The sequence below is a fragment of the Caenorhabditis remanei genome, chromosome V (genome assembly GCF_010183535.1).
Source record: "Caenorhabditis remanei strain PX506 chromosome V, whole genome shotgun sequence".
Lineage (NCBI taxonomy): Eukaryota > Metazoa > Nematoda > Chromadorea > Rhabditida > Rhabditidae > Caenorhabditis > Caenorhabditis remanei.
The window spans coordinates 16,255,552-16,280,840 of NC_071332.1; the positions used below are offsets into that span (position 1 = coordinate 16,255,552).

Below are 25,289 nucleotides of genomic sequence, written 5' to 3' on the forward strand. Positions count from 1 at the left end.
TCCGGGATGTACTTGTTTATACTGTAAAATTTATTTAGAAAAATTGAATACAGTTGTTTCTTTCATGTCGTCACTATTAACAAATCACGTCATAACTTTTTATGACGTGGATCAATCTGGAAACGGACGACATGTTAGGAATCCTCTATTTTTCTGAATCCGATGGAATCAAAAAATCTTTCACGTCGTCACTTTTTACAAAACACGTCGTATCTTTCTATGACGTGGATCAATCTGAAAACGGACAACACGTTTGGAATCCTCTATTTTTTCTGAATCCGATGGAATCAAAAAATTTTTCACGAGGTCACTTTTTACAAATCACGTCATAACTTTTTATGACGTGGATCAATCCGAAAACGGACAACACGGTTAGAATCCTCTATTTTTTCTGAATCCGATGATAATAAAAAATCTTTCACGTCGTCACTTTTTATAAAACACGTCACAACTTTTTATGACGTGGATCAATCCGAAAACGGACAACACGTTTAGAATCCTCCATTTTTTCTGAATCCGATGATAATAAAAAATCTTTCACGTCGTCACTTTTTATAAAACACGTCATAACTTTTTATGACGTGGATCAATCCGAAAACGGACAACACGTTTAGAATCCTATATTTTTTCTGAATCCGATGGAATCAAAAAATCTTTTACGTGGTCACTTTTTACAAAACACGTCGTATCTTTTTATGACGTGGATCAATCTGGAAACGGACAACACGTTTGGAATCCTCTATTTTTTCTGAATCCGATGATATCAAAAAATCTTTCACGTCGTCACTTTTTACAAAACACGTCATAACTTTTTATGACGTGGATCAATCTGGAAACGGACAACACGTTTGGAATCCTCTATTTTTTCTGAATCCGATGATATCAAAAAATCTTTCACGTCGTCACTTTTTATAAAACACGTCATAACTTTTTATGGCGTGGATCAATCTGAAAACGGACAACACGTTTGGAATCCTCTATTTTTTCTGAATCCGATGGAATCAAAAAATCTTTCACGTGGTCACTTTTTACAAAACACGTCGTATCTTTTTATGACGTGGATCAATCTGGAAACGGACAACACGTTTGGAATCCTCTATTTTTTCTGAATCCGATGGAATCAAAAAATCTTTCACGTCGTCACTTTTTACAAATCACGTCATAACTTTTTATGACGTGGATCAATCCGAAAACGGACAACACGTTTAGAATCCTCTATTTTTTCTGAATCCGATGATATCAAAAAATCTTTCACGTCGTCACTTTTTACAAAACACGTCATAACTTTTTATGACGTGGATCAATCTGGAAACGGACGACATGTTAGGAATCCTCTATTTTTTCTGAATCCGATGGAATCAAAAAATCTTTCACGTCGTCACTTTTTACAAAACACGTCGTATCTTTCTATGACGTGGATCAATCTGAAAACGGACAACACGTTTGGAATCCTCTATTTTTTCTGAATCCGATGATATCAAAACATCTTTCACGTCGTCACTTTTTATAAAACACGTCATAACTTTTTATGGCGTGGATCAATCTGAAAACGGACAACACGTTTGGAATCCTCTATTTTTTCTGAATCCGATGATATCAAAACATCTTTCACGTCGTCACTTTTTACAAAACACGTCATAACTTTTTATGACGTGGATCAATCCGAAAACGGACAACACGTTTAGAATCCTCTATTTTTTCTGAATCCGATGATAATAAAAAATCTTTCACGTGGTCACTTTTTACAAATCACGTCATAACTTTTTATGACGTGGATCAATCCGAAAACGGACAACACGTTTAGAATCCTCTATTTTTTCTGAATCCGATGATAATAAAAAATCTTTCACGTGGTCACTTTTTACAAAACACGTCATAACTTTTCATGGCGTGGATCAATCTGGAAACGGACAACACGTTTGGAATCCTCTATTTTTTCTAAATCCGATGATAATAAAAAATCTTTCACGTGGTCACTTTTTACAAATCACGTCATAACTTTTTATGACGTGGATCAATCCGAAAACGGACAACACGTTTAGAATCCTATATTTTTTCTGAATCCGATGGAATCAAAAAATCTTTCACGTGGTCACTTTTTACAAAACACGTCGTATCTTTTTATGACGTGGATCAATCTGGAAACGGACAACACGTTTGGAATCCTCTATTTTTTCTGAATCCGATGATATCAAAACATCTTTCACGTCGTCACTTTTTATAAAACACGTCATAACTTTTTATGGCGTGGATCAATCTGAAAACGGACAACACGTTTAGAATCCTCTATTTTTTCTGAATCCGATGATATCAAAAAATCTTTCACGTGGTCACTTTTTACAAAACACGTCATAACTTTTTATGACGTGGATCAATCTGGAAACGGACAACACGTTTGGAATCCTCTATTTTTTCTAAATCCGATGATAATAAAAAATCTTTCACGTGGTCACTTTTTACAAATCACGTCATAACTTTTTATGACGTGGATCAATCCGAAAACGGACAACACGTTTAGAATCCTCTATTTTTTCTGAATCCGATGATAATAAAAAATCTTTCACGTGGTCACTTTTTACAAAACACGTCACAACTTTTTATGACGTGGATCAATCCGAAAACGGACAACACGTTTAGAATCCTCTATTTTTTCTGAATCCGATGATATCAAAAAATCTTTCACGTCGTCACTTTTTACAAATCACGTCATAACTTTTTATGACGTGGATCAATCTGGAAACGGACAACACGTTTGGAATCCTTTATTTTTTCCGAATCCAATGGTGTCGTGTCGTGGAATTAACTAGCCATTAATTCACGACCTTCAATAACCAGCCTAACAACTCTATGGCGTCTGTTAGATTCACAAATATCTAACCAAAATGGCTATAAGAAATGGTTTTGACAATGAATTCAATACGTGTTACGTGACCTTCCCGAGGAAATGCTCAACAACTATCGTCGACTACTTGCGTGCCCTGACCTCTGATTGTGCCGACCCCAAGATAACGATCGCCCTCGATTTGCTGCATATAAGGAAACGGAATCGTCAGTTCAACCACTCTTTCTTCGACTCTCGTGGCTCTACTCTTGTTCAACACTCTCTCGCTCTACTGGACATTCAACTGCTGGAAGCTCCATCAATCGACGCCTCAACCGCGTCTCCGACAACTACTCCACCTATGCTCCGGCTCCCGAAGAACTCGAGACACCTAAAGTATCCTCCTGACCCTTTAACACTATTGAATAAATCTGTCACACCTTTCCTCTATTGTTATTCTCGCATTCTAAGTCTGACGGGGTTCACCTTCCCTCTAACGTCAGCACATGGTGCATCGACCGGGAATCGAACCCGGGCCGCCCGCGTGGCAGGCGAGCATTCTACCACTGAACCACCGTAAACATATCGTATCGAGTAATCACAACTTCTCTCGATCACCACCAATACCACTATACCAAAAGTTCACATAAGAACCGCGAGACCAATTTGATCAACACAAGCATCCACGATACCCTCAAAACTAACGGTCTATCATTTCAGACTCGTCTAGGAATTCTTCGTGCTCCAGCCGTCGTGCACGCCGTAGCAACTCTTCGAAGAATGCCGGTGGAACTCGCAATAGATCAACTCGCTCCACCTCATCCACTGAATCTGTTACCAAACACCAAGTTCCTTGGACCAATCTTGGCCCTGCCAAAACAATATTCACTAAAAGAGCTAGCAAAACGGCTCAAATTATCAAGGATATACAACTCATCCTCACAGATCCTCAACAACCGGAGATAATATCTGTACTCCGAACAAGCTACAACAAGCTTAACGAGCAACTCATAAAGCTCGAAAAATCAGACAGCGAAGCAATATCGCTTGTTATGAAACACCCAGCGTTGTGCTCCAGTGCGGAAATACGTACCAGCAATGTTCTCGAACTTTGTGATCACATCAACGAACTCAACTATCCCACCTTGATCACAAGATGTAAAGCAATTCAGCAGTACATCGAAGTGATGTTGAAACAACTAGTTGGCAACCAACCGAGCCCGACTGAGAAACACTATCAACGCTCCACTACGAACAATACGGGACACCACTCATTCCCGTCATCTTACGAACCGAATGGTCCAATTTTGACTAAACCAAAGTCGTCAGAACCACACCACAGAATTTATATGAGTGATTCAACTCCACCCACTCTCCCAAACAACAACTACAACGCTAATCCTGCGATAACACTTGACGATATGGAAGCAATGTTACACCGATTCGGTGAAACCATACAAGCCGAGCTCACACAGACACTTAACACCGCTGTTAAAAGAATGGACAAAAAAGTTGACAAATACGCAGAAGCACAAAGTTTCCTCATCCAAACGGTTCAGGCAATGAGAAAAAATCTCGAAATTGTCCAGGACCAACTGGAACAACAACAACAGCAACTACGTGAGGAACACTCCCTAAAAACCATGGACCCCCAGTCCACACGCGAAGCCCACCAATTATGTCCGACTAGCTCACATAACGGAAACAAATCTAAAGATGATGCCACATTATCCAACAAAGCACCGTTACCGGAATCTCCCAGTCCGTTGATTCAAAGTCCAAGTCCAACTCACTGTTCACCAATCAGCACCCAAGCAAGCTACCACACGGACTTAACCACAATTTTTAACACCCTCAAGCCATTCTCCGGCGACACAGATCACTATTCTCTGTTCATCACCAGATTCAATTCATTGGTCCACTCAAATCCGTCAATCAATACCATCTTGAAACAAAATATCCTGATATCCCTACTCGAAGGCGATTCAAAGGATCTTATAACGTCGGATGAGTTGTCGGAAAGCGCCTATGAGGATCTCCGCGCAAACTTAGAGCGGGTTTACAACAGAAAAACCGATCGACGCAAACAACTCATCGAGAACTACCGCAATTGTTCCGACTTATAAGGTGTGGACCCCAAGTCAGACTAGTTTGGCGACAGTAATAAAAAGAAGAGGTTTAACAACTTTTATTGAACAGTAATACAACACTAACCGAGTTCCTTTACTAGCGGTATGGTCGGTTTCACGAGAGGGGCGTCACCAAGTTCCATGGGAACGGGCGCGACGGTCTTCTTCTCCTCTTTCGCAGACGACTCCTTCTTGACGGACGACGGCGGCAACGACATGTTGATGGCAGGGGATTGGCAATGAGCGGCTTCGCAGGAAGCTGGTTGAGAGTGATCTTCTGGTTGATTTCCTTTCCTTATATGCACTGGAAGTAGGGCAGATCGTTATCTCCAGGGCACGTCGGGCGATCACGATTGAAGGCCAAGGTCACGGGTATTTGATAGAATCGAGAGGAGTTGCTTTGCCAGGAAGGAAGGTTGAAAGGCCACGTGAATTAGTTAGTATATTGTTCATGTGAAGTTGTAGTCCGGTGGAGACCATTGTAAGTGTGTTGGTGCCGGTGTGGCTTTGGTATATTGTGTTAGGTCGTGAATTGAGACCTATTAATTCCGCGACACTGGGGGGCCGCAAGAGGTGCTCGGAGCACTGGTGGGTTGACCCGAAGCCACAGGTGGGGCGTCTGGGGTGGTTTCAACTGCTGCCGTCGATAGTTCCAACGGTATGAGTTGGTTTATTGTGCGTTCTACAAGTTTGTTCTTGCACTTTACGATTACGGATCGTACCTGTCCATCTTTGGATGGGAGTAGTTCTATGATGCGTGCTAGAGGCCATCTGTATCGCGGGAGATTTGGCGTGTGGACCAGAACTACTTGGTTGGGTTCTGGAGCGATTGTGCAGTGTGATTTGTTTTTGTATGTTGGGGCATTGTACCCTGTGTACATTGAGTTGTAAAATTGGTCCCACAATTGGAGTCGGATATTGTCGAGATGTTTGAGGTATTCTCTGGTTTGTTTTCTGTTAACCCCATGTGGGCCGTTGTGGTATCTCCGGAGTGGTTCGGGAGGGATAACTCAGCTTGTGGACTGATGAAGTCTACTGGGCGTATTGCTTCTGTGTCCGAGATGCTTACGGGATTCGCCGTTATTGGGCGGCTGTTTATAATCCCTTCACATTCTATCAACAATGTTTCTACTTCGAGGAACGACAGTTGTAGTCGACCGATGGATTTATAAAACATGTTTTTGACAATTGCTACAATTCTTTCGTACACCCCTCCTTGCCAGGGAGCGAATGGTGTAATTTGTTTGACTTCTATCGCTTTTGATGCGAGAAAACACGTGAGTGTTTGACTTGAGTTAATCAATGTGTTTATGTCAGCATTGATCATAGTGTATCCCAATGTGAATGCTGGTGCATTGTCGGAAATTATAGTTTTAGGGGACCCTCTGCGGCCAATAAATCTTCTCATTGCCAGAAGGAAGCTTGCTGTCGTGTTGTCTGGTACGACTTCGATATGGACTGCTCTCGTGACGAGACAAGTTGTGAGCATAGACCACAACTTTCCTGTTTGCCCGGTCTCTGTCTTGTATCCAATCCATGAAAAGATCATACAAAATCTTTATGTGGACAACGTTATGTTCACACCAGAATCCGCAGAAGAACTGCTCGCAAATTACCAGGACTCCACAGACACTTTCTCATCCATGCATATGAGACTCAGAGACTTTCTGTGCAATAACAAGACCGTCATGGCAGCAATCATATTACTAGCCTCACGATATTGCTAGCTTCACTATTCACACAGACTTGTCACAATCTACACTAAATTAATTTGTTAAAGTCCACTCTAGACAACGATTGTTGATAATTATCACACAATCCAAACCACGTGATCATTTCTTTCCAAAACTGGGATTACAATTTCTGTACATTCGTCGATACTGACGTGACATACGACCCGTGACATGCGACCCCTGCCCACGGACGAGTAACCTGACCTCTGATAACAATCATTCTGGGCATATAAAGAAACTCGAAATCAAACAAGTCACTATTTTCGCTCGACCAGAGCCCTCGCCTAACAATCACACGTCTGTCAACTATGGCTGCTCCATACACTCTCACAGCGCCAACGGCCGCTGGCTCTCCAGAAGATGTTACCGTTGGCCAACCCAAGGACGTGGATCAATTTGGTCTCAACATCTCGGACAACCAATCAATGGGTCACTACGATCGTCCAATAAACTATTCTCGTCGTCGCACAACGTCAAAGAACTTGGTTGGTAACAACCACAAACTTATTACCAGTTCCAACGACGTTGCTTACAAGAAAAGCAACTCAATTCCACATAAAGGCGAGCTCCATCAATCCTTCCCCACCAATAGCACAGGGAACAGCGTACTTCCGCCATTGTTGGAACCAAACAATTCAACTTTGTCTGTCACCCGGTCACCCGCACCAGATCCTCCACAACAAGTCGTCCCGATCGAACACACTGATTTTTCGCCCTATAAGTCAGAACATGTGCTGACGTTAGAGGGAAGGTGAACCCCGTCAGACTTAGAATGCGAGAATAACAATAGAGGAAAGGTGTGACAGATTTATTCAATAGTGTTAAAGGGTCAGGAGGATACTTTAGGTGTCTCGAGTTCTTCGGGAGCCGGAGCATAGGTGGAGTAGTTGTCGGAGACGCGGTTGAGGCGTCGATTGATGGAGCTTCCAGCAGTTGAATGTCCAGTAGAGCGAGAGAGTGTTGAACAAGAGTAGAGCCACGAGAGTCGAAGAAAGAGTGGTTGAACTGACGATTCCGTTTCCTTATATGCAGCAAATCGAGGGCGATCGTTATCTTGGGGTCGGCACAATCAGAGGTCAGGGCACGCAAGTAGTCGACGATAGTTGTTGAGCATTTCCTCGGGAAGGTCACGTAACACGTATTGAATTCATTGTCAAAACCATTTCTTATAGCCATTTTGGTTAGATATTTGTGAATCTAACAGACGCCATAGAGTTGTTAGGCTGGTTATTGAAGGTCGTGAATTAATGGCTAGTTAATTCCACGACACTGGGGGGCCACGAGAAGAACTCTGTGGCGGCTCCCAAAATGCTGTGATCGTGTAAAAGCAGTTGCTGCTGTGAATGTGTACGAATCCTAAGTACAAGTGTTGATCGTAGTTTGTAACTGATTGCTCGAGTGATTTGAGTTGATCCCTCAGTTGTAGTGAGATAATGTATGTGGGTTTGGAAGTTTGTGAAACTGAAATAGTTGTGAGGGAGCTTGGTGAGCTATCTTCATTAATCATGGTTTGTTGTTGCTGTGAGTAGTGTCTACAATAGATTTTATAATTGTAGGACAGCATAGATATGTTATCGTGTGATAGTTATCCGAAATTGTGGTCTAGTGTGGACTGTGACAATTCTTGTGAGCCCGTGTGGCTTTGGTGATTTAGCTAGGTCGTGAATTAAGACCTATTAATTCCACGACACTGGGGGGCGGCAAGAGGTGCTCTGAGCACTGGTGGATGAATTCAAAGCCACAAGTGGTGCTTCTGAAGTGATGCCGGTGTGGCACGAAGAATCCGCAGATGGAACTGTAATGACAGTCCGTTAAGGGAGGATCTCGTGGGTGTGTTGCTTTGATCGATGTTGTATCGGGGTTATTGTGTGAACCAAGTTGTATTTGTATTGATCAAGTGAAGTTGTGCTCGCTCGATACTATATGTTTGTGGAATTTGTGTAGGTACTTGTTGGTTTTAAGAAACCAAAAAAAACAAAACAAGATAAAATTAACATTATCGCGTGCGTGTATTATCAGCACTTATCGTGTGCATTATGAGCACTAGTCGTGTGCATTATGAGCACTAGTCGTGTACCTTATTGGTACTAGTCGTGTACCTTATTGGTACCAGTCGTGTGCATTTTCAGCACTAGTCGTGTGCCTTGTTGGCACTAGTCGTGTGCATTATGAGCACTAGTCGTGTGCATTATGAGCACTAGTCGTGTGCATTATGAGCACTAGTTACAAACTCGTACATGTTCCGTAGTGTGATACGAGAATGTGGAGTTGAAGCTACTCGGTGTTTGGGTGAATAGCGAATTGTGAGTGGTTCAGTGGTTGAGAAAGTTGTGATCCCTTTAGCTGCTCAGTGCCACGTCTTCTTCTTGATAAGAACAGAGCTAGGGTTTGGTGTGACTCTTTTCATTGTGGCTCTCACAAGTGTTGTGTTGGGAGTATCCTTTAGTGCCTGATTATTGTAAACCTCCATCTCTAGTATTCTCGCCACCTATGGGTTGTGTCCACAGGTCGATGCACCATGTTCTGACTTATAGGGCGCGGACCCCAAGTCAGATGAGTTTGGCGTCAACAGTAAGAGAGAGAGAAATAATAAACAACTTTATTCAATTACACTAACCAAAGGAGGGAATCTTGAGATCCATCGGTGTTCCTTCTTCGAATCCACAGAAGTCTTCGACGGTGCAGTAGTTGTGACGACGGTTTTGCAAGGGAGCTGAGGAGGCTTCTTTTAAGCAAGAGTGAAGTTTCCCGTTGATTCCATTTCCTTATATGCAGAAAGATGTGGGGCAGATGGTTATCGAAAGGTCAGATCGTCGTAGGCCAAGGTCACGTTCATTCGGTAGACTGATTGTAGTTGGAGTTGACCGGAGGAGAAGTTGGAAGGTTACGTAGAATTGGTTAATGAATTGTTCGTGTAAAGTTGTAGTCTAGTGGAGACGATTGTTATTTGTAAGAGCCTGTGTGGCTTTGGTGATTTAGCTAGGTCGTGAATTAAGACCTATTAATTCCGCGACAAATGGTATCAAAAAATCTTTCACGTCGTCACCGTTTACAAAACGCCCCGTATTTTTTGAAGGGAAGCATTTTGAACACGTTCGGTGCTCAAAGTGTTATGTACAAATACTTCATCAAGAACGAAATGAACAATCATATCAATAAGCTAAAAACTCTATTAATATAAAAAGATAAAATGCGAGTTATTGAAAATGATGTATAGTATCCATCTGAAGCTGACCTACGTTTTTGAATTTCGAAGGAGAGTCGTATTCCTGTTCCAGCAAAAGTTGCTGACCGGTGATCACTAGCAGTACTATTTTGATACTTCAAAATATCTCCAATATTATCTTTGCTATTAGCTGTGTACAAGTTTGGTGAGGATCTCCCAGAAATTAAGTTCCTAGACTCATTATCATCTTGCGTGCTGTACACATTGTACTCAGCTTTCGCCAAATGCAAATTTATAGTGAAGACCTCGGTGGGCAAAATCTCCGTGAAGTATTGATTTGTAAATGTCATCATGCTGAAAAAACTTTCATTTTTTTAGAAATTCTAAAAATTATTATACTCACTCATATTTTGCCAGCTTCTTTTTTCTATGAGTTGGTGTTAGTTTTTGTAAAGTGATGTGACCACCGTACTGAATATTTCCAACAAAGTCCAAAGCAAGTTGAGTCCAAGAGTACGTAGAACAATCAGTGCAAATAAAAGTGTAAGCACTTTTCCTGATGTCATTCATCACTCCATGCATTTCTGACCCTTTTGATGTCAGAATAACAGAATATTTTTCAAATTGCTGCAACGTGGACGCATCATTTCCGAGAACGTAGGAATTCGATTTTGTGTCTGAGAACAAAATTATTGATACACTTTGGCCTGTTGATTTCTTCATTGAAGATTTAAATTCAGAGAGTCTTCCTAAGAATCTTGCAGTGTTGATATTATCTCCATCATATACGAAATAATTTTGAAGCGTGTTATCAATTTCTCCTTGCTTCATTCCAGGTGTGAGAATGACCTAGAATGATGTTATATCAAATTGTAAAAAAAAAAGTTTGATCTACAAACTTTCTCTTCAGGTGAAGAAGATGTAATTGTGACATAAGTGTTATCCACTATTGACTTCAATGAAAAATGTTCTCCAGTCCATGTTCTGATTTGCTGGTAATTATCGACTGAAAATTTTTTATGATTCTTATTTTTGGTGCTACTCAATCAAAAATTTACGCGATTTGTATGTGTAGGTGGCCAGGAATTGACTATGACCAGATACACCAATAACTTGAATTTTCGCACTCCCTGCTGGAATCCATATCGGAGGAAAATGTAAATCAGGCATTGGATTATCGGATGATACGAATATTGGATCATTATTGCTGTCGAAAATGGTTACAGTATCCTCCTTGTATCCGGCTGTTGCAAAAATGTTGATTAGTAGTACGTAGTAGTTTGGGATGTTAAACTGAAATTTCTTTAACTTTATCGAGTTTCAATTATAAGATGTGAAAACCATAAATGTGCAGTTAGTTCCTGGAGGAACATTAGTGGCACCAAATGATAAATTTCCCGTAAGTGTTGCCGTAGTAATGGGATTTGTTGGGCAAGCTGAAAACTTTTCTGTAATTATTATAAAATCTTAAAAACTCACTGAAGCCCAAAGTTGCACTAGACAACAATACAAAAAGTAGAGTAACTTTCATTTTAGACAACTCTACTAAACAATATAGACTGGACAATGAAAGTGGGTTCAATATTTTTCAAACAATACACACAAAACTCTATATTTTATCTGTTTATTCAATGAAAAGAGGACATGACGCTGAATAAAATGATGTTGCAGTTTAGATAAGAAAAGTCCAAAAGTTCAGAATTGTGGCCTGTTTGAGTCATTTGCTCACGGCGCTTCTTCTCCGGTATCAAAATGTGATTTTATCTGAAACTACGTGTCTTTCCGTTACCGCGATTTTTCGTTGATGGTCATTGCAACTATTTCAGTATCGACGAGATATCAAAGCAGGCTTATTGTAACTTCATCGGAAAATGATTCATAAATTGTAAAATTGTTTTTTTTTAAATTTAATTTCAGAGCGACCAAAACAGCACTCAAGCAACCCAAGCAACTGTAGCGAATTACCACCAAAAATTGGAATGAGCAATAAACTGAAATTGTTTAACATGTTTAAAAAAACTTTTTCATATGGTCAAATTCGAATTTCCATCTTGAACGTTCTGTTCAATTCTCTGACTCTCTGTTTCATATAGAATGTATTACCAGGAAATCGTCTGAACTTTCTGACAAAGTTCAATCAAACACGCCACTCCAAAATGTAAAGTACCTGCCAAAATGATATCACATTTTGTCTTTTTTCAGTTGAAAATGTCCTATTCTTCCCACAATGCAAATTTTTATGAATCATACAAAACAAAGGTAGAGCTTCATTTTTGTAGTTGACAACTTTTCTGTATGTGCGCTTTCTAGAGAGTTACAGTAATTTCAAGTGGACAGCATAATCGCAATATTTTGCCCTGAAACGGATAGATTTGAGGGATTAATTACTTTTCAGTAGTATAAAATAAAGGTTTTGGGTTTCATATCAGATCAACAAACTCAAAATAAAAAAAAAATAAAAAATGTTCACAGCTTCTCTTTTCTCGGCTCCTCGTCCAACTGCAGGTAACATTGTTCTCTTTATTTTTTTAATTTTCAAATTTCCTCATTAAGGTGATGAGTACCGCGCTCAACTTGTGTCTTCTGGACTCTCTCAGCAAGCCGTCGACGGGATTCTTAATGCCAGTGGGACCGCGTATGTTTCTTTTGCGGAAAATGGTACCAATGCCAACTTCGGGAGTGCTATCGACGCCGTGACCAAGTGGAAAATGACTACAAAATGATTTTTGAAACTAATAATTTTTTAGAATTCAAAATCTCACTTTATCAGATTGAAAAACCAACACAACCAACATGAAAGTACTCACAGCTCCATAAAGAATTAGTGCTTTTGCGCGTGGTTTCATTACTGGATAAGAAGGAGGTGAAGCTTCGAAATACTGGCTTCCTAATTTTAATTTGAAAAAAAATAGATTTTACGAGCGGTCAGATAGCTAACAGGACAAAAACGTGTCGCAGAATGAATATGCAATTTCCATAGCAGATATAAAAGATGTCCAATAGATTAAACAGCAGGGAGAAGAGAGTACATCCTTTATATTCAGAAAAAATGGTCAAAACTTCGATTTGATTGAAATCCCTTGGATGGCCATTCATTGATTCAGGCATATTTTAGATGCAAGATTAGCCAATTTATTAATTAAACTGTTCCATAGATCTTTCCCATAGCAAAAAATATCAGAAGTTTGTGTCTTATGTTTTGTGCCCACACACAGAAATACAAGAGACATAGACGACAAAGAACAACACTAACTGGCAGAAAAACAATGGGCAGAAAATACATGACACAATTTCAGTAGTATAAAATAAAGGTTTTGGATTTCATATCTCATCAACAACCTAAAAATGTTCACAGCTTCTCTTTTCTCGGCTCCTCGTCCAACTGCAGGTAACATTGTTCTCTTTATTTTTTTAATTTTCAAATGTTCTCATTAAGGTGATGAGTACCGTGCTGAACTTGTGTCTTCTGGACTCACTCAACAAGCCGTCGACGGGATTCTTAATATCAGTGGGACCGCTTATGTTTCTTTTGCTGAAAATGGTGCCAATGCCAACTTCGGGAATGCTATCGACGCAGTGACCAAGTGGAAAATGACTATGGAGAATTTTGTAAAGACTCAATCGAAGGAAGACCAAGACGCATACGGAAAGTTTTGTAAGAAGCAAGAGGAGGAATACAAGAAGAGATTCTTCTAATTTTTTTTTGGAACTTTCTTTTCGGTTATGAATTAAATTGTTGAATGAATCTTTGCAAACTCATTGAAATTGTTTCCATATCACGGGCATGACAAACTCTTATTCGCTGGCATGAAAATACTCTTTTGCAATTATTCAGAAAACCGAAAACCACCTGTACAAGTGAAAAACTCTAAAATGGGGACATGAAACGTTGTGAAACTTTTTATTGACTTTTTCGTTTGATTTTTTAATACGAAGGCACTAATTCGAACTGATAACAGCGGTATCAAAACATTAAAACTTTTTTGAAAATTCTGTTCAATTTTCTGACAGTCTGTTTTTTAATGGTGTTGTCGCAGGAAACCATAAAACGTTGACTCAGACATCAGGAGAACATGTGAACTTTAGACAAAGTTCAAGAAATCAGAAAAAAGTTTCGAGTCATCACCTGGCGACTTAGAAATACTTATGACATATTTTGGACATAATTTCAGTTTTTGTCCGTTCCAAAGATGAGATTATGTCACATAAAACGGTAAGACGGCCTCAATATGTATTGTGTTATCACAATTTGGAGCTACAAAATAATGATTTTTATTCAATTTAAGCTGCAGACCTATAGCATTTCAAGCAATAAAAAAGTTTAGACTCAGACAAGACACCCCCCCCCCCCAAATTTTAACTATTGAACTATTGCACAACGTTATCAAGCACACCGCAACGTCATTGTTTGGTTTTATGGTGCTTGATAGCTTTGTCATTCTGAATAAATACCTTCTAAATATCGTGTCTTTCATTTTCTACCAACCAAAAATGCTTAAGTTTCTTATTTTGTTATGTTCTATAGCAGGATTCATTGGTGCTGTAGATTTCTGTAAGTTGAAATAAAATAATTTTTTCTTATTTGGTTTTGAAGCTGTATTGTTTTCAGCATGCTACACACAACCGATAACTTCTGTAATGCTTGGCGGAAATCTACCACTTGGCGCTAATAACCTGACTGATGTCCCAAATGGAACTAACTGCACATTTACGGTATTCCCTTTGAATATTGATTAAAAGCAAATCAATTTCTGATTTCAGTTTGTCATTCCAACGAATTATGTCCTTCTTCTCAAGTTCTCTTGGTTACTTGCATCAGAAAATGATTCTGTAATCATTTTTGACAACAACGGGAACTCAAGATTCAGTCTCCACCAATTTTCTTACCCAGTTTTTGATAAGCAGCTCTGGATGCCAGCAAAGAGCACTAAGGTTCAAGTTGTTGGAAAATCAGGGGACAGTAAATTCTTTATGAGCTATGTGTACCAATCAAGTTAGTTTTACATAAAATAATATTCAAAACATTAAAAGTTTTCAGTTGACAATTATACAAAAGTCTCAAAAAGAACTGGAGAACCCATTTCTTTACGATCAATGGCTGACAACACTTTCACAACAGTCACATCTCTCTCGGCCGGAGAGAAGGTTTATATAATAGATTGAATACTTTGATTCCTAGTATAACAATTCCAGGTCGTATTGACACCAGGTACAAGAGCTGGATCTTCTGATTCTCCACTCGTTCAGTATTTCGTTTACGATGGAGATAGCATCACTGGTGCCAATTTTCTAGGAAGACTTTCAGAATTGCAAAAAGTAATGAAAAGTTCAACTGGTCAATCTGTATCAATTGTTCGGTTTTCGGAAGAAAAATCCGGTTCTTATGTTCTTGGAAATGATGCATCCGCTCTGAATGGATTTGGAGAGTACAATGTTTTTGTCACATCCAGAGGAAATATGCTGGCAAATACGTTAAACGATAGCACGACGAGTGTCAAAGGAACCGCAAACACTTTTATTTGCGTTGACTGTTCAACATTCTACCTTTCTAAACTTAGTTTTTACGATTCTACTTCACTTTACAAGTACATCACTTTACAAGGGCAGACACCAACTCATAAACGGGAACAACTAATTCAATATGAGTGAGTTTTTTTTTCTGTATAAAAATAACTTCTAATATTATTACAGCTCAAACACCTTGACTGCCAATCAGTTCCCTCAAATGCTGCCGACGAACGTCTTCACCATGAATATCTATAGGGGAAAAGCTGACTACAATCTCAATACAATCAATGATGACACTGCATGGAAGAGACCGTACGTTGGTCGCAAGGGGTACATTTTCTCTCCAAGTCTTTGGACTTCTGCGGCAAACAATTTCACCTATGAGTTCCGTGACAACTCACAGAATTTCAATTTCACGTTGAACATGCAAAAGATGTCTTTCCCGGCTAGCAGTGACCAGATGACACTAAAAATTGGATCAGGAAGTGGGACACCTGCAGTGAATAAACAGTGAGTCAGGAGGTACGGAGTGCTGAATTTAAAATAGTTTCTAGATATCCACGAGATCAGACTTCCAATTCTCAAGTGATGGCTAATGGAAACTACATGCAAGTTGGGTTGTCCGCTTCTGTTGGAGCTGACGTGAGGCTATCCTTTGAAATTCAAAAAGGAAATTCAGCAAAGGCAGTGGGAGTTTTGGTTACTATTGTTCTAACTTTATTTTATAGTTTTTGATAATTTTTTCAATTTTTATTCATTACACTTGGCATAAGACGTCTTTTGATAAATTTTGACAGTTTCTAACACAGTTTTGCAAATTTCGAAACTTCAGACGAAAATATTTTTTATGTGTTGATAAGAAACAAGAAAAAAATCTTATACTATACTTTTTTGAACAAAACCCCTTCTCCAATTCTGAATTCTAAAGCACCCGTACCCTAAAAATATCAATTAATAATGACTATAAGTTCTCGAAATCTCTCCAGCATCCATAAAATAATGATTATGGTCTCGAAACAAATTGAACATCAGCAGATTGAGAGAAGACTGATCGTACCGGAAGCATCCTGCATATATATCCCATTGTGGTTCTCGGTCGCATTTCTGTTTAGCTGACGGTGGATTCATACATCTTTCCTCAAGAGCACAGAGAGTGTGCCTGAAGTGAGTCAGTTAGCAATTTTTTTTGAATACTTGTGTTCAACCTACCATTTCAAAATCTCTAGTGTCTGTGGTGTCCTGGCAAGGTACACGAATGCAGCGGATAGCTGTAACCCTTTATCGTTATATTTCAAAGTGTTGACACCATAAGTGGGGAAATAGTCGAGTAGCCCATCAGTGAGAACTGCATAGTTGCTATGCGATGCATTGACAAACATGAATATCGATGACTTCTGAAAGTTTATGTTAAAATATTTACCTCCCCAGGGACAGATACCTTGTCGCAATCCACGTCTCCCATACATTTTGCAATCTCTCCGTAGAACTGTGCAAGCGGTTTCGGTCGATTCCATCGATTATGAGAATCTGTCCACCAGAAATTAGGAAAATCACGGATTGCTTCCTGGCAAGAAACTCAAGTTGAGTTTTGTTAAACTACCAAAAATTATATGTAACTCACCGCTAAAATTAACGCTTTGAACCGATACTCCGCCCAATTCTTGACATGTTTCGGATACTTCGAGGTGTCGAATTCCCTAACTTCGACATTTCGCTCGGTTTTCAGTTTTTTAATGTAGATAGCTGATAGCTCTAAGGAATAAAGGATGACTTTTTGATTCGGCCAATGTTGTTTGATTAGTTTGTACTGAATTAGGATATTGGTTTTTCGGTATTCATATTGTCATTCAGACTCACCATTTCCTTAAAATTTCCAAAATGATTGTCTGATATCGCTGATACAAAAATAGTTTCGTTTCTATCTGGATTAGCAAGATCCACTAAAGATTGATCCGGGGCGTCGACAAGTTCTGAAATTAAAATGACAAGTGAAATTCATTTTAGGTACACTTACTCAAATCCTCTAATATTTTTAGATAACTGCAGTTAAACTTTCGACCAATTAGAGATGCGTTCTTGGGATTCTTATAGCAAAAATCATAAGACTTTTGTGTCTTCTTGGATATGCATTCACAATTTTTGTCGATCGATACTTTTTCTACTTTTTCAGCGTCACCTATTGCTTGAGGTCTACTAAAACGGTTCCATAATTCAATGTTCGAGGCGGAGAAAAGGTTCGAAGAAAGTGATGGACTGTAAGATACCTGAAAAACTTTCTGAAAGTTAACTTTTTAAACTCAAAATCTCACCTTATCAAATTGAAAAACCAACACAACCAATATAATAGTACTCAAAGCTCCATAAAAAATTAGGGCTTTCGCACGTGAATTCATTACTGGATTCAGAATTTTATACAAACCAGATAAGGTAAAGGTACTCGTTTCCTAATTTTGATTCGAAATTAACAGAAGAGTTTTTTTACAAGCCGCCAGATAGCTAACAGAACAAAAACGTATCGCAGAATGAATATGCAATTTCCATAGGAGATATAAAAAGGTGTTCAATAAAGCAAAAAAACAGGGAAGAGAAGGGTACATCCATTATATTTGATATTATGTCTGTTCTCATACTGAACTTATGAAAAAATGAAGCGCTAAACATGTGGGAAACGTTAACAACAGTAACACAATATCAAAAGGTCGTGTCTTGTGTTTTGTGCCACACAGAGAAATACAAGAGACATAGACGACAAAGAACAAAACTAACTGGCAGAAAAACAAAGGGCAGAAAATACATGACACGATTTCAGTAGTATAAAATGGTTTTGGGTTTCATATCTCATCAACCAACTCAAAATGTTCACAGCTTCTCTTTTCTCGGCTCCTCGTCCAACTGCAGGTAACATTTTTTCATTTTTCTTTAATTTTCAAATGTTCTCCTTGAGGTGATGAATACCGCGCTCAACTTGTGTCTTCTGGACTATCTCAGCAAGCCATTGACGGGATTCTTAATATCAGTGGGACCGCTTACGTTACTTTTGCTGAAAATGGTGCCAATGCCAACTTCGGAAATGCGATCGACGCAGTGACCAAATAGAAAATGACTATGGAGAATTTTGTGAAGACTCAATCGAAGGAAGACCAAGACGCTTACGGAAAATTCTGTAAGAAGCAAGAGGAGGAATACAAGAAGAGATTCTTTTGATTTTTTCTGGATCTTTCTATTCTGGTATGAATTGAATTGTTAAATGAATGTTTGCAAACGTATGAAAATATTTTCGCATGGATGAATTCAGTACCGGGAGACCGCAAAAGAAATATTTTGCAGGAAATCTTTAAAAAGTGGTTATTGGCTCCCGTATCCACTTCTAGAATTATGGGTAGAACGGAGATTATAACGAACAGTATCTAGACTTTGAAATTGGACTAACAAATTTACTTGGAATTAGACGAACTTAAATTTTTCCGATATTTCGTGGACTTTATAACGAAGATCGCATGATTAAGTCATCTGTTTGTATATAGCTTGACTTATCCCTAAATCTGTTAAGCAAGACTTAAGGCTGCAAGACCGCCTTATCATGTATTGTTGACTTTTTTTAAAGTGAATAATATTTTTGAATAGTCTTTGACACAGTTGCCGGTGGCAAGGTACCATCATAACCCTGTAGTTCTCCGAGTCCTCACAATAAATACGCAACGACACTCCGCCAAAGGCTTACGCGCCTACCGTAACCTCAGCGCGTCAGTTCACGTGGACACGTGTACTCCACGTGGCAACAAGTAGTTTCTGGAGTCGGTTGGCTTTCAGAGTTAGTTCTGGTTTTAGCGTTGGTTGTTTAACTTTGGTTTTGTAAGTTTACGCTCTCTTATTCTAATTTCTTGCAATAAACCTTATTTATTGTAAGAAACTGTGTATTTGTCGCCTTATTTTTATCCGGAACCTATCACCCCGTATTTATACGCGGGCAACTACACAAATGGAAAACGAATACCCAAAAAAAATTGACAATACGAAATCGTGGATTTCCAGTTATTCTCGTGACCTTTTATCCAAAATTTACAATGTTTTTGTTTTGGTACAGAATCGGTATGCATACCAAATCTGGAGGAATTTCTTGGTACATAATCGGTATCGATACCGATTCTGTACTTTTGAACAAGCTTTTAAGAAAAGTACAGAAAATGACGTAACCCAACCGAAATACGGAAACTCTGCACTTCACGAGCAACTTTTTCTTGCAATTGCCAGTTTATTGCAAAATCATTCAAATTCACGGAAATATTGTACTTTCAGTACAGATTATTCACTGAAATCTTTTTTTTATTCGCCAGCAAAAAATTTTGAAATTTCAACCGTCTTATATATCAAAAGGTCGTGTCTTATGTTTTGTGCCCACACACAGAAATACAAGAGACATAGACGACAAAGAACAAAACTAAGGGGCAGAAAAACAAAGGGCAGAAAATACATGACATTATTTCAGTAGTATAAAATGGTTTGGGTTTCATATCTCATCAACAACCTCAAAATGTTCACAGCTTCTCTTTTCTCAGCTCCTCGTCCAACTGCAGGTATCATTTTTTCTTCAATTTTTCTTCAATTTTCAAATATTCTCATTAAGGTGATGAATACCGCGCTCAACTTGTGTCTTCTGGACTCACTCAACAAGCCGTCGACGGGATTCTTAATATCAGTGGGACCGCTTATGTTTCTTTTGCTGAAAATGGTGCCAATGCCAATTTCGGGAATGCTATCGACGCAGTGACCAAGTGGAGGATGACAATGGAGAATTTTGTGAAGACTCAATCCAAAGAAGATCAAGACGCTTACAGAAAATTTTGTAAGAAACAAGAGGAGGAATACAAGAAGAGATTCTTTTAATTTTTTTCTGGAATTTTCTTTTCTCGTATAAATTGAATTGTTGAATGAATCTTTGCAAACTCATTGGAAATTTTTCTACATCATTTGCATGTAAAAACTCAGCACTGGGAGACGGTGAAGATAATATTTTGCAGGTAATCCCAGAAAGTAGTTAAGAACTTTATTAGAGAGATGTGTATGCTTATTTCAATTATTGGCTCCCGTGCCTACTTCTGGAAGTATGCGCAGAACGAACACTATAACGAACAGTAGCAACACATCGACATTGGACTAACAAATTTAAAGATCACAGGATTGTGTAATCTCTATGTATATAGCTTGACGTGACCCTAATCTGTTTAGCAAGACTTAAAGCTGCAAGACCGCCTTATAATGTATTGTTGATTTTTTTTAAGGAAGTGAATAATATTTTTGAATAGTCTTTGACAAAAATGGAATACGAATACTGCAAAACCACCCCATAATGCATTGTTAAGTAAATAATATTTTTGTTCCATCAATTTAGCTGATCAAAAATGTATCTTTTGTTATTCCTTAAGACCCTGAATAATCACTCTTCTTTTCGCTACAAAAGAGCACGAAAAGGAAGTATAGCTACTGACTCTAACTAGAAATCTTCGCAGTATAAAAACACTATTTCTTCCTTATTTTTGCTTAAAATGCAATACTTCGAATTGACAGATATTCTCACTAAACTCGGATTTCTTTTAAGTTTTCTATTCAACTCTTTCGTCATCTACCTAACTGTTATCTACATTCAAAATGTGTCTGGAACATATAAGAAGTTGGTCATTTTCTTCTCAATTGTTGGAATTTTGTTCTCCGGACTGGAAGTTCTCAGGTATTTTTTCGCACTTTGCCCATGAAATGGGCAGCATGGCGCAGAGAAAAGGGCCGCGGGGCCTGCCCTACGCCGGCACTAGTGCCGATTTTGAGGGCCACATGGCCCATTTCGTGGGCAAAGTGCCGAGATTTGGTACAACGAGCGGCATTTCTCTCCTTTCGCACTAGCACTATAATTAATCAGATTACACATTTTTGTACTTTTCTACTATTTATTCATCAAAATTAAACAAAAAATAATCATTTCAGTAATAATGGGGAACTAGAATGAACTAAAATAAACTAGAATTTGTTAAACTTTAAAATGGGGAATAGGAATACAGGAAAAGAATATGATTTTTAGTAAAAGTTACAAATAAATAAATTAAAACGAAAAATCTAAAGTAAATGCGAAAATTAACAGAGACGAGCAGTGGAGTAGCCGGAGCGCGTAGTTGATGAAGATGCTCGTATTGCTGAATTTATTTCTTGTTCCGCTGAAATTTGTCAAAAATTGAAAGATAAAAAAAGAAAAATTTAGCGTCTTACCTGTTTTATCGGCGGATCTGTGTAGATTGTCTCATCTTCTAATTGAAAAAAGTAGCATAAAATAGAAGGACGAAAGAATTGAAAAAGAAACGGAATAAATTAGAAAAATCGTGGTGAAAAATCAGCGTGTGCTGTAGAGCGCGATTTCTCAACTTGTGCCCACTTCGGGCCAATGTGGTGCCCAACCGGCGCCAAACAGGTGCCCAACTCGTGCCCACATCCGACCAGCCTCTCCTTTCGGCAACCAACTCTCCAGCTTGTGCCCAACCCGCGCCAAACTAGTGCCCACTGGGCCATGTGACCCTTTTTGTGGGCAACTTGCCCCATTCAATGGCCACATGGCCCTTTTAACATTTTCACTGCCCAACCCTCGCCAAAAAATACCTGAGTTTACGCGAGACCATTTGCTCATAACTTTAATAACTCTCTATTCTACTTCAGCCTGAATAATAGTGGTCCAGAGTATCTTGTTATTTCTGCTATCATGCTTTGGGCCGGATTCTATGTGGTCATTGTTTCCTCTATAGCTGTGCAGTTTATCTATCGTTACATGTGTTTATTGGATTCGGAAAAAAACAATGAATATGAGTAGTCTGAAAAATCTAGGATGGATGTTCTATCCAGTTTTACCAGGGGCATTCTATACCGGAGCACTTTACATGTTGTGTTGGCCAGATGAGTACTCGGATTCTTATGTCAGAAATGTGATACTCGAGAATTATCAATTGGATGTTGCAAACCTTCGAAGATTTGTAATGACTCCTTACAACACCGACGAATCTATCAGATGGAACAACTTCACCTTCCACGTCATCGCCGCCGTTCTCGTTTGCTTCCACTATTCGATCATCATTTTCTGCGGCTTCCGAATGCACATTTCCATGAAACATGAGCTGGAGAAGTTCTCAGTGCATAATCGAAAACTACAAAAGCAATTCTTCAAAGCTCTCCTTTTTCAAAGCCTGGGTCCCTCTATTTTTATTTTCATGCCAGCGGTTCCGGTGCTTCTGAGTCCATTGCTCCCTCCAGTGCTGGGGATCAAAATCAATTGGCAAACCGGATGGCTGTATTCATTTATTGGAGTTTATCCGCCATTTGATAGCGTTGCTTTTATGCATGGATGATTTCTGAAATTTTGACCAGAGAAATGTCCAAACTCTTCCGCCGTTTTTAATTTATGATCATTTGGTACTGTTGAGCACCATCAGCGCTGTAGTCCGAGACGGTCTGATTAGAACAGAAATCTTGCGAAAATGAGCACAACGAGTCGGCACAGTCTCTTGGTTGTTTGACCACTTCTGACTTGTATATTTGTAATTAAACTTCCGTTTTCACATCTGTCTAGTCAAAGAATATTCTTTTCGTCTGAGAAATTTCAGTACGCTTCGTGATGTCTGAGAATTCTGTCCAATTACCACGGACATCAAGTTGACGTGAAAACCCAAAAGTCTATCGGTCTGTTTCCCACGAAGAAAAAGTATCAAAAACAACATGACACATATTTTCGAAATATTTCCCACACACTCGATCAGAACAAGACTCCACACAAAAATACATTATAACATCTAGTTTCTGAATATTTCAGCTGCTAACATGACTTCAAATTTACTAGTCCCGATCAATTTTCTTCCCCAGTATCAGAATTTCTCATACCATTTTGACTATGTTTCAATTATCATCGGTTCCTTATTCATTTGTTTTCTTCCTTGTATTATATCCACTTCGAAAATGTTTTTATTCCATAAAAATAACAAGACCGGAAAAACGACGCATGACATCCATCCCTACGTTATCAAGTCGTTTCTAGTAATGCAATCCGGTCAAATTATCAGTACGATTGTAGATTTTCTCATTATTAGAATCCCGTTCACATCAGTTTTCACATTTTACTTTAGTAATAATCAGTATGAATACATCACTCGATGCCTGGTAGCTGCTTTCAATGGATTCGAATATCTTTCTCATCTGCTAACCGTTCAGTTGTGTTTTATAAGATTACTAGTCTTTTTCCATAATCGGGAACATTCGCAGGTAAAACTGTCTGGAAGGAAAAATACTATAATTTCTAATGTTCTGATATTCCCATTGTTCTTCCAAGTATGGACATTTCTATCCATCAGTTTCAGTTTTCTGTTTTCAATACCCCATTTCATAAAAGGAGGTGTTGGAGTACAACTCGGTGAACCATTTCAATTTGGTGCAATCATGATTCTATCAAGGTTTACTTTTGAAAATGTGAGATTTTTTAAAAGCAAAAGTGACTATGAAATTCTTATGTTTCAGAGATTCCAAGGTCTTGGGGAATACATTTTCTCAATTATTGTCACGCTATGCATTGTTTCTATGACTATGACTATGTTGATTAAACTTCGAAGTTTGAAAAAATTGTAAACCATAAGGTCCAATTATATAATTCTCATCAACATTTTTTTACAGAAGCAGTCTCTCTACTTACAGTATGAAAGCAGAAATTACACTCACTGTACCTATGTTGATAATTTCGATTCCAGCGGTTCTAAACCAACTAATCATGGTATTTCTTCAATTTTTAAAGCAACTTTTGAAAATTATTTTTCGTTTCTCAGATTTCAATCATGTACGCGAAAGGGTTCGTAGGTTATGCGATACTAGTCCGACCAATTCTGATGGATTTTCGTGTGAATACTGTTTCGTGTTATTTCTATTGGACGCATCCGTATTACAAAAAGAAGACAACGAATATGCATCACTCAATAAATGTGTGGCCCCCAAGTAATTAAAGGTGTACTGTATCGGTTTTCTCATGACCTCTCTATGATAAATATTTTCGTTCCTCGATTTGAAAAAAGCGTCAATTTTTCTTTATATAGGCAAAGTTTGAGACAAATTAATTTATGAGTTTTTACCTACTTTAGTTTGAATCTATTCTTGTTGTGAATGAATACAAAACTTTAATTTTTCCAAAAAGTCAGGAATCAGGTATTACGCATCTTAAAATAAGTTCTATTTCGGAGATCAAAAACATGTAATAAGAAACAAGTCATGCAGAATCGGGCTCTTCTTCATAACAGAATGTTCAAGAAACCATTGCGAGACACCACGTCACATACATAACAAGCTTTTTACTAAAACTTCAAAAATTCGTGAGAAATTCTAGTGGACTTTTCTGACAATGAACTTACGTCTAGGTTTGGTGACTCTGTTCTAGTCTCATGCAAACACATGTTCATAGCTAGCAACCCTGTTTCGACATGCTGATTGTGACTTATATTTTAGCTTTAATTTTACAAGTAATTTGTGCTTTGGTTAACGGAGTGATTCTTTGTCTTTTTGTGAAGTGAGTTATCACTAAACTAATGTCCAACCAATTTCCGATTTTCAGACTAGACTCACTTCTGAAAAATAAACATCTCCGACTCGTCCTCTATCTATCAGTTGCTAATTTTCTTGTCGCCATACTAGGATTTCCATATATAATCTACATGACGAAGAACTGGGACCCTATTTATTTTGAACTCGACCCTCTTTTCATTCTTGTGTCCGAAATTCCTGTTCCGATAGGATTTAAATTTTCCGCAACTGCTACGATCGGAGTTGCGTTGAGCAGATGCATGACTGTCTTCTCTCCAGGAACATTTCGGAAAATTGAGAAAATCTGTTTTTCAGAAATTGTTTCTATAACTGGGTTTCTATTGGGA

At 38.6% G+C, this 25,289-nt stretch overlaps 8 protein-coding genes across 8 annotated transcripts; 5 read left to right on the top strand and 3 right to left on the bottom strand.

The window, feature by feature from the left end:
- Positions 1 to 7,331: 7,331 nt before the first annotated feature.
- GCK72_020529 (uncharacterized protein) lies at positions 7,332 to 7,859 on the bottom strand (the record flags this gene model as incomplete). The annotated part of the gene is made up of 1 exon (XM_053733636.1): positions 7,332 to 7,859. The coding sequence occupies one exon, from the start codon at positions 7,857 to 7,859 to the stop codon at positions 7,332 to 7,334; it is 528 nt and encodes a 175-aa protein (XP_053582549.1).
- A 500-nt stretch (positions 7,860 to 8,359) lies between these two features.
- GCK72_020530 (uncharacterized protein) lies at positions 8,360 to 11,380 on the bottom strand (the record flags this gene model as incomplete). The annotated part of the gene is made up of 8 exons (XM_053733637.1): positions 8,360 to 8,478; positions 9,301 to 9,396; positions 9,923 to 10,203; positions 10,253 to 10,698; positions 10,749 to 10,855; positions 10,908 to 11,142; positions 11,191 to 11,285; positions 11,329 to 11,380. 8 exons carry the CDS (start codon positions 11,378 to 11,380, stop codon positions 8,360 to 8,362), a joined length of 1,431 nt encoding a protein of 476 aa, XP_053582550.1.
- A 931-nt stretch (positions 11,381 to 12,311) lies between these two features.
- Positions 12,312 to 12,572, top strand: GCK72_020531 (uncharacterized protein; the record flags this gene model as incomplete). Its single annotated transcript, XM_003091335.2, has 2 exons — positions 12,312 to 12,354; positions 12,403 to 12,572. The coding sequence occupies 2 exons, from the start codon at positions 12,312 to 12,314 to the stop codon at positions 12,570 to 12,572; spliced, it is 213 nt and encodes a 70-aa protein (XP_003091383.2).
- Positions 12,573 to 13,194: 622 nt separating this feature from the next.
- Positions 13,195 to 13,545, top strand: GCK72_020532 (uncharacterized protein; the record flags this gene model as incomplete). Its single annotated transcript, XM_003099333.2, has 2 exons — positions 13,195 to 13,237; positions 13,286 to 13,545. The coding sequence occupies 2 exons, from the start codon at positions 13,195 to 13,197 to the stop codon at positions 13,543 to 13,545; spliced, it is 303 nt and encodes a 100-aa protein (XP_003099381.2).
- Positions 13,546 to 14,340: 795 nt separating this feature from the next.
- GCK72_020533 (uncharacterized protein) lies at positions 14,341 to 16,092 on the top strand (the record flags this gene model as incomplete). Its single annotated transcript, XM_003091332.2, has 7 exons — positions 14,341 to 14,401; positions 14,459 to 14,562; positions 14,611 to 14,842; positions 14,888 to 14,994; positions 15,043 to 15,494; positions 15,541 to 15,867; positions 15,912 to 16,092. The coding sequence occupies 7 exons, from the start codon at positions 14,341 to 14,343 to the stop codon at positions 16,090 to 16,092; spliced, it is 1,464 nt and encodes a 487-aa protein (XP_003091380.2).
- A 216-nt stretch (positions 16,093 to 16,308) lies between these two features.
- Positions 16,309 to 17,750, bottom strand: GCK72_020534 (uncharacterized protein; the record flags this gene model as incomplete). The annotated part of the gene is made up of 7 exons (XM_053733638.1): positions 16,309 to 16,516; positions 16,567 to 16,751; positions 16,796 to 16,921; positions 16,979 to 17,164; positions 17,215 to 17,327; positions 17,372 to 17,621; positions 17,667 to 17,750. 7 exons carry the CDS (start codon positions 17,748 to 17,750, stop codon positions 16,309 to 16,311), a joined length of 1,152 nt encoding a protein of 383 aa, XP_053582551.1.
- Positions 17,751 to 19,888: 2,138 nt separating this feature from the next.
- GCK72_020535 (uncharacterized protein) lies at positions 19,889 to 20,241 on the top strand (the record flags this gene model as incomplete). The annotated part of the gene is made up of 2 exons (XM_003099383.2): positions 19,889 to 19,931; positions 19,982 to 20,241. The coding sequence occupies 2 exons, from the start codon at positions 19,889 to 19,891 to the stop codon at positions 20,239 to 20,241; spliced, it is 303 nt and encodes a 100-aa protein (XP_003099431.2).
- A 1,949-nt stretch (positions 20,242 to 22,190) lies between these two features.
- GCK72_020536 (uncharacterized protein) lies at positions 22,191 to 22,736 on the top strand (the record flags this gene model as incomplete). Its single annotated transcript, XM_053733639.1, has 1 exon — positions 22,191 to 22,736. One exon carries the CDS (start codon positions 22,191 to 22,193, stop codon positions 22,734 to 22,736), a length of 546 nt encoding a protein of 181 aa, XP_053582552.1.
- Positions 22,737 to 25,289: the final 2,553 nt, after the last annotated feature.